Consider the following 9,057-nt stretch of genomic DNA (forward strand, 5'->3'; position numbering starts at 1 on the left):
CACTAATGTTAGGTTTGGTAACAACAAACATTGTTAACGTTGTCATGGCGACAGAAAAGCACACAGACATTACTTGGCACTGCTGATCTGCCTTGGGCCCTACCTTTAATGTCACGACAAGGTATTACACACATGAAGAAGTCCCGGCTTTAACGAGGACGCCGGGGGCGTTCTTCATGTTGCTTAACGTTTGAAAGAAAAACAACAGAAAATTAATGTTCATACTGAACCACGATAAAAGTGTTTGGGCAAATAGAATTGTTCCAAGAACGCATGGTACCGATAGACACGGGTCCATTTATTCATGTTACCAACCTGCTGATAAAATATGGTAACCACCAACCATATAATAGTCATGCGCAGACACAAGTGCATCCACGTTCTTTGACCACAGAATATGTACAATAGTCATGCACAGACGCAAGTGCATCCACGTTCTTTGACTACAGAATATGTACAATGGTCATGCGCAGTCGCAAGTGCATCCACGTTCTTTGACTACAGAATATGTACAATGGTCATGCGCAGACGCAAGTGCATCCACGTTCTTTGACTACATAATATGTACAATAGTCATGCGCAGACACAAGTGCTTCCACGTTCTTTGACTACAGAATATGTACAATAGTCATGCACAAACGCAAGTGCATCCACGTTCTTTGACTACAGAATATGTACAATAGTCATGCACAAACGCAAGTGCATCCACGTTCTTTGACTACAGAATATGTACAATAGTCATGCGCAGTCGCAAGTGCATCCACGTTCTCTGACCGCAGAATATGTACAATAGTCATGCACAAACGCAAGTGCATCCACGTTCTTTGACTACAGAATATGTACAATAGTCATGCGCAGTCGCAAGTGCATCCACGTTCTCTGACCGCAGAATATGTACAATAGTCATGCGCAGTCGCAAGTGCATCCACGTTCTCTGACCGCAGAATATGTACAATAGTCATGCACAAACGCAAGTGCATCCACGTTCTTTGACTACAGAATATGTACAATAGTCATGCACAGACGCAAGTGCATCCATGTTCTTTGACTACAGAATATGTACAATAGTCATGCACAGACGCAAGTGCGTCCATGTTCTTTGACTACAGAATATTACAATAGTAATGCGCAGTCGCAAGTGCATCCACGTTCTTTGACAACAGAATATTACAATAGTAATGCACAGACGCAAGTGCATCCATGTTCTTTGACTACAGAATATTACAATAGTAATGCGCAGACGCAAGTGCATCCATGTTCTTTGACTACAGAATATACATGTACATTTACATTGTACAATAACAATGGAATATATATATTGCTTGATGTGACAAGGCCGCCCGTCTACTTGAGGAATGACTTTCCCTTTTTGTCGAGCAATATTCCAGCAGTTCCAGCTCTTGGTGTCTACATTTCACAACGTTTGAAGTACAATCGAGTATGCTCTTCCTACCAAGATTTTAAAGAGCGTCATTCGTCTCTTGTTCGAAAGTTCAATGCCAAAATAAGCCATTATGCCTCCATATAATTTATGCTGGAAAAATAGTTGTCTTTTTTCACAGCAAGTACCATTTTAAAGGCACAATTATGCTATATTATTTTATGGCTATGAAGTATTGGGAGCTAATAAGTATTATGCTGAAATTGAAAGAGTTCACACTTCATATTTTAAATGTTTTCTTCTTGTTGTTAAGTTTACTTCAAAACAAGGCAATCCTTGATGAAACTGGCTGTCCTAATATTTTGTAACCAGCAAATTAATGTACACAACGTACCGTTCTTTGAGATAGGGAGAAGACAAATTCTGGTGGGTGTATATGCTGAGGCGATGCACGGCAAGCATGATAAAATAATTAGAGAAGTTATCTCGGAACAGTTTGAAGAAAAATGAATTAGCCTTTGTGTTTGCAGTCATTACGAACCAAAGGCTTTTTCAGTGGGTCGTACTGGTACTGCTGACATAGTTTTGATTAACTTTACTTGGTATACTGCGACTGAATAATTGCGTAGATCGATGTTCATGATGTCCATCACCGGATTGTCTGGTCTAGATTGAATAATTTATAGACGCCGTCTTATAGCTGGAATGTTGCTGAGAGCTGCTTAATATCCTAATATTACAAAACTAAAAGGGGTTTCAGGAAAAAGTTGTCTGTGGGGATTTGAGTAATGTTTGTTACAAATGCCTCGGAAACAAATGCCTCGGAATCACTGGCAATTTCGTGATTACCATATGTCCACGGCTGTCATGATTTGAAAATGTACAAATAATACAAATATACAGCTGTAAGTAATTATATTTACATGCACATTTATTGTGATGGTGAGATCATGTAAGCCATTGTTGTAAGATTGAAACAACTGTAGCTCAACTGATCATGTTTCTCAAGCTGTACTACCACGCGTGTATTACAAATATGTAACCCAACCCTACAATTACAGTCCAACATGAGATTATGAGAGGAAAATGTCAGAATGGAACCAGTCATTGCTATATATACAAGCCACGTTATCCACACACACACACACACACACACACACACACAAACACGCACGCACACACACAAAAACACACACACACACACATACACACACATGGATCAAAGCAGAGAAGAAGGTATATGGTCGGTATGTAACGACCGTCGTGACAGTCGACATGTGTTTGTTGTGCGTTGCGTCTGTCTGTGTGGTGTTCCCACTTATCACACCTGTGATGTAAACATAAACTGTGAATGACGACACACACAGGTATCTGGTCCGCTCAGACACATACATAAACGTGGGATGGTCACTGGACAACTAGAAATAGCGAGTTTTCATTGGTGCACAAAACCGAAAGCGAAAGTAAGATTCTGCGAGGAAAGGCTTTAAGGCTAATTCCAAGAAAAATAAACACTGGTTGTTAGATACACTTCAGGAAGATATAGCCCTGTGGTAAGAGTTGTGTATATTATAAACGAAATCTAATACTTCACTTGATATACTTATCAGAAAATAATCTGGCATTGTGAAATGTAGACATAAATACGTACATTGACCTGGGTCTCACAGCGATCATTCAACAGTTACCCTGTAGAGTGACGGCCTCTTTCTGTGGGGCAGTTGGCGCACGCGGTCCTGTGCACAGCACACATGTCACAAATCAGGTGAAGTTAAGCACCGTTGGCCGTGGATGGGTGACCTTTTAGGCAGCTTGACTCCTGAGAGTTTTTTGGACTTCGGTCCTGCCCCACACTGAAGCACATGTAACACATGTGGTGTCTCCTTGGGCAAATGACTTTGTTCGAAATGTGCCTCTGTTCACCCAGTTGTGAATGGGGACCTAGTAGGATGGGATGACGATGTGAGGTAATAATGTCTAAGTGCATAGAGCGTGCTTTATGCATGGAGTACAACGCCACGTACATGCACTATATTATTATTATCATTACTTGAACCTCTCGGCGAAATCACATCATGCATGTCTCCTTTATAACCTGGGAAATGTTATTATACATTGAAGTCAAGGTCGTCCTCAAGGTCATAGCCTGAACGAAACTTAGTAAATGAAACTTGGTACATGTGTTCGTTAGGGAGGTGCAGAGATCGGAAAGGGTAAAGGTGCTTCAGTGAAGGGCATTCGTTAAGCACATTTGTCATTTTCACTAAAATGCATATTTCTGCAGATAAGTCCTATGCATGTAGTCGTTATTTTATTTGAATACATGTGTATGAAAGGTGGGGGCAGGTCACGGTGACCTACTTTCAATGACTGGCATATAATGTATTTTAGATTTAACATTGAAATCCTACTGTGGAAATGTCCAGGGTGTTCCCTTGAAATACTAGCAGTAAATGTAAAAAGTCCGCTTCACTCTACAGGTTCTTCACTCACGCACTGAAGTAGGGTGAAATTGGTAAACATCATCCTCAGAGTGGTAAGGTTTTAAGCGACCCTCATTGAAGGTCACGAGAATGCTCGTTCTTCGGGGGGCGGTCGGGTAGCCTAGTGGTTAAAGCGTTCGCTCGTCACGCCGAAGACCCGGGTTCGATTCCTGACATGGGTACAATGTGAGAAGCCCATTTCACTCACTCGTTCTTAGGGTTCGTAGATTAGGCGCTTATGTCTACTTCTTTGTGTACTGAGTTTACTCCTGTGTTTGTCTAACATATTTGAAAAGAGCTTGTGCCCACGTTTCAACTGGAAATGATCAAGCTTAATATATGATTGGCTGAAATGGAGGGTCATTGTCATCAAAATCTTTCTTATTTAGCTATGTGGCTTGCTATATAAAAGTTGGCTTGGACATGTGTTCTATGAAACCGAAACTGAAACCATTAAACAAGGTGCCCATGTAATTATTATTAATGTAGCTACAAGTGTGGGACTTTCTGTTTTTAAGTTGCCTTACATTTTCCCAAACCGGGCGTGATGTCTTGGATGTGAAGTGATGTCATTCCCGTGAAGGTGCCTTTAGGATATGCTTTGGTCATTAGTGAGTGAGTGAGTGAGTATGGTTTTACGCTTCTTTTAGCAATATTCCAGCAATATCACGGCGGAGGACACCAGAAATGGGCTTCACACATTGTACCCATGTGGGGAATCGAACCCGGGTCTTCGGCGTGACGAGCGAACGCTTTAACCTCTAGGTTACCCCACTGCCCCGCTTTGGTCATTACGTTAGCTGGTATAATATTATAAAGGCAATGGCAGTTTATTGGTATGAGGGTGTAGAAGGCACGTATTGCTCCAACTGAAGGAAAGGTATCACACTGTAAATGCATGGTGGTACGAATGATTTGGGAGAACTTCTAGCAAAGGCGTTGAGGGGACTGCTTCTGTTTTCGCAAATGCTTGCAAACATGTGTCTAGCTCCGGTTATTAAGAGTCATTGTTGAAATTTAGTTTCTTGTTTCAACTTGACTACAACTAATATGTTTTATGTGATCATACGCACATATTCACTTAAACGCTTTCCTCTAACCTTTATGACAGATTCTTGTTTCCTTTTAGGGTAATACTACTATTTCTGGTCATGAGTAGTAAGGAATCAATGGACCTCAAAGGACATGGTGGAGATGGTAGAGGACAAACATATCCTAACCTGCATGGGGAATTGGACTCTAATCCCCCAATTCCACAGCCATGCACTGTCCATCCTTCTCCTGGTCAACAACAGTGGTGCTATTGTGGCAATATACCCCCACACATCCATCCTGGTGGTATCGTATATGTGCCATATCCCAACATGCCTCCTACAAACAGTCAACCAATATCTACCCACCCTACTCATGATGGACAACACCCAGTGCCACAGTTCTGCTATTGTGGCAATATACCCCCACACATCCATCCTGGTGGTATCGAATATGTGTCATATCCTAACAATAACATGCCCCCTAAAGGCAGTCAACCACGACCTGCCCACCCAACTCATGATGGACAACACCCAGCATCAATTGAAGATAAGGGACATCATCGAGCTGATAGAAGCCAAATGGATCACAACATTGAAGGACCGTTGCAGCCTAATCCTCAAGTGCCCCAACCAGTTTATGCCTATCTTCCTCATGGTGGACAACATCCAGTGCCACAGTTCTGCTATTGTGACAATGCACCTCCACACATCCATCCTTGTGGCATCGAATATGGGTCATATCCCAACAATAACATGCCCCCTACAGACAGTCAATCAAGACCTGCCCATCCTACTCATGGTGGACAAGATCCAGCATCAGTGGAAGATAAAGGACATGGTGGAGCTGATGAAAGCCAGCTGCACCCAAACAAACAAGACCAGTTGCATCCTGATCCTCCAGTGACACAACCAGGGTATGTCTTTCCTCGCAGTGGACATCCTCCAGTGCCCCAACCAGGGTATGTCTTTCCTCGCAGTGAACATCTTCCAGTGCCACAACCAGGGTATGTCTTTCCCCACAGTGGACATCCTCCAGTGCCCCAAGCAGGGTATGTCTTTCCCCACAGTGGACATCTTCCAGTGTCCCAAGCAGGGTATGTCTTTCCCAACAGTGGACATCTTCCAGTGCCCCAACCAGGGTATGTCTTTCCCCACAGTGGACCCCTTCCAGTGCCCCAACCAGGGTATGTCTTTCCCCACAGTGGACTCCTTCCAGTGCCACAACCAGGGTATGTCTTTCCCCACGGTGGACTCCTTCCAGTGCCACAACCAGGGTATGTCTTTCCTCACAGTAGACAAGATCCAGCATCAGTGGAAGATAAAGAACACGGTGGAGCAGGTAGAAGCCAACTGCACCCAAACATACAAGAACAGTTTCATCTTAATCCTCCCGTGCCCCAACCAGGGTATGTCTATCTTCCTCATGTTGGACAACGTCCAGTGCCACAGTTCTGCTATTGTGACAATGCACTCCCACACATCCATCCTCATGGTATCGAATATGTGCCATGTCCTAACTGTAGTATGCCCTCGACAGACAGTTAACCAAGATCTAGCACATCCCTCAATAGTAGGTTGATCCAGAGCTGCAGAGCAAACTGTTCACCGCTTCACTCCACCACACCCCATTCCCCACACTAGCAACCATGGTCCCACAGCCCACATCAGAGGTAACAAACAACCTTCCCAGCCACATTCTGCTGCTGCTATACAGCATGGGCATACTACAACACAGCAGCATACCCACACTACAACACAGCAGCATGCCCACACTACAACACAGCAGCATGCTCACACTACAACACAGCAGCATCCCCACGCTACAACACAGCAGCATGCCCACACTACAACACAGCAGCAAGCCCACACTACAACACAGCAGCATACCCACACTACAACACAGCAGCATGCCCACACTACAACACAGCAGCATGCCCACGCTACAACACAGCAGCATCCCCACGCTACAACACAGCAGCATGCCCACACTACAACACAGCAGCATGCCCACACTACAACACAGCAGCATGCCCACACTACAACACAGCAGCATGCTCACACTACAACACAGCAGCATGCCCACACTACAACACAGCAGCATGCCCACACTACAACACAGCAGCATGCCCACGCTACAACACAGCAGCATGCCCACACTACAACACAGCAGCATGCCCACGCTACAACACAGCAGCATACTAAACCCCTTGAGTCTTGAGACAGGACCTCCTGAGACGGATTATCTACCAAATTAGAGTCGGTGGCTCTTTAATTGTTGCAACAGACTTGTGCTGCAAGATCAGGGCACTCCTCAACAACTCAGAGAGCGAGAGCCACAACCCTCCATAGAAGAGTCTGGACCTCCCTTAGTGCATTATCCCAGTCCGGATGCCAAAGACTGCCTTGGTTGAACAGCAGATGTTTTTAACGACCACCCGCTAATGCTCGTCCTAATTTTGGGCCACCCACCCTGAAAAGTCCAAATGCAAAAGCACTTAAAACCTTATTATGAAATTTCCATTTTTCAAGAGCCTCCCCAAATATCTGTATTATTTTTTATGACCCTCCCCAAGAGACTGTCATATTTTGGTGACTTTCTTTACACACGCACGCACGAACGCACGCACGCACACACACACACACACACACTCCCCCTCCCAATCCGATAGTAAGTGTGTCGTCCCTAAACTTCACGTGCTTGTTCCTACTCAGTACCAATGTTGAAATCGGAATTTGTTCAAGAGGTTTGAAACAACATTGGGAAGTTGTCAATAGGTCCGCTTGGACTATATATAAGTTGCGTCATTTTCTATAAGAGTAGGCTTCGCTGGAGGTTGAATGTCAGTAGATATGTGTTAGTTAACTGTGGAAAGTTACCTGATAGTTGAAAACGCGAGTCGTGTACGACGACATCCCGGTAACCGAGATTTTGACACGGAGCCTTTGAACATGAGAGGAAAATAGTATTTCGTTCCCTCGAAATTGTTTCGTTCACAGGAATTATTCACCAGTTGCCACTGTACAAGAGGGAAGCTGATTGGTGCAATGTCTTCAACATGGCGAAATCTTGTGAACGTGAACAGTTTTTTTTTTATAGCTTTGAACATTAAAATCATTATGTAATTTTCTATCCTCCGTGATTTATGACTATGTCCTGAAAGATACATTAGTAATTAGGACTTTACTTCACGTACGTATTGCTTTATGTTCCAAGTGTAAAGGTCACGTATATTTTTCACCAAAGATGTATAACTATTACCAAGGAAATAAATTATACCTGTTATAGTTATGAATCATGCAGTTCCTCGTGTTTATGAATCATGGCTCCCATGAATCCAGCATTACACCAAATCTATGAATCACTAAGGACATGGACCATGATAAGTGAATCTACATTTGAAACACAGATGACTGTTTCTGATGATATTCTACTGATTGGTGCGAAGTACAGTTAACACCTGGATTCCTGACGCATTGGAATCCAAGATGTGAGATGATAATTCTACATACACATTGGAGCACAACTGTGTTCACAATTTATTATTTTTCAATACACATCAGCCATTACATCTGTTCACTAAGTCACATGTATGACTTAGTTATTAAATGGCGACGTCGCAAGTCGAGAGTTGTATACGTAGAAGTAGATTTTGCATTGCCACACATGCCACACACTTCACATAAGGATATGCTCCCATTTAAACAGAAATGACAGTAGACGCGTGCAGATCCGGGTTAGAATATATAGGTCTTCTGCAGCCCATGTTTGCCGTAAAAGGCGATTAACGAGATCGGGTGGTCAGGCTCGCTGACTTGGTTAATGCATGCCATCGTATCCCAATTGCGTAGATCGATGCCCTTGGGATCAATCACTGAATTATCTCGTCCAGACTCAATTATTTACAGACCGTCGTCATATAGCTGGAGTATTGCAGAGTGCGGCGTTAAACAACAAACAAACAAGATATGCCAGTAGGCACAGGCAAGTCTAGAATCAGGCACCTAATAGCCTGTGGACAGTGACGTTTGTGCGGATTGCAATGAAACCCAACTCCAAGCACATGTAGAATGTGATCATGCCTATTATACTTTTGTTACATATGATTATATTCTTCATATTTTGTGCTATTCAACTGTGCAATATGAATTACCCTTAAGA

The 9,057-nt window shown here is 43.4% G+C and overlaps 2 protein-coding genes across 2 annotated transcripts; both read left to right on the forward strand.

Annotated features, from left to right (window-relative positions):
• Window positions 1–5,006: 5,006 nt before the first annotated feature.
• LOC139452696 (uncharacterized) lies at window positions 5,007–6,746 on the forward strand. The gene is made up of 2 exons (XM_071234246.1): window positions 5,007–5,790; window positions 5,881–6,746. Exons 1-2 carry the CDS (start codon window positions 5,050–5,052, stop codon window positions 6,475–6,477), a joined length of 1,338 nt encoding a protein of 445 aa, XP_071090347.1. The 5' UTR covers window positions 5,007–5,049; the 3' UTR covers window positions 6,478–6,746.
• LOC139451844 (uncharacterized) lies at window positions 6,545–7,153 on the forward strand. The gene has a single exon (XM_071233143.1). It carries the CDS (start codon window positions 6,545–6,547, stop codon window positions 7,151–7,153), a length of 609 nt encoding a protein of 202 aa, XP_071089244.1.
• Window positions 7,154–9,057: the final 1,904 nt, after the last annotated feature.

This window comes from Haliotis cracherodii, unplaced genomic scaffold (assembly GCF_022045235.1).
Source record: "Haliotis cracherodii isolate W230 unplaced genomic scaffold, xgHalCrac1.p SCAF_9, whole genome shotgun sequence".
Lineage (NCBI taxonomy): Eukaryota > Metazoa > Mollusca > Gastropoda > Lepetellida > Haliotidae > Haliotis > Haliotis cracherodii.

Bases quoted from the DNA above. Each gene is read 5' to 3' on its own strand.
- LOC139452696 (XM_071234246.1), top strand. From the start codon at position 5,050: ATGGTGGAGATGGTAGAGGACAAACATATCCTAACCTGCATGGGGAAT. The intron at 5,791-5,880 runs ATCCTCCAGTGA...CTCGCAGTGAAC, and splicing joins ACAAGACCAGTTGCATCCTG to ATCTTCCAGTGCCACAACCA.
- LOC139451844 (XM_071233143.1), top strand. From the start codon at position 6,545: ATGGTCCCACAGCCCACATCAGAGGTAACAAACAACCTTCCCAGCCAC.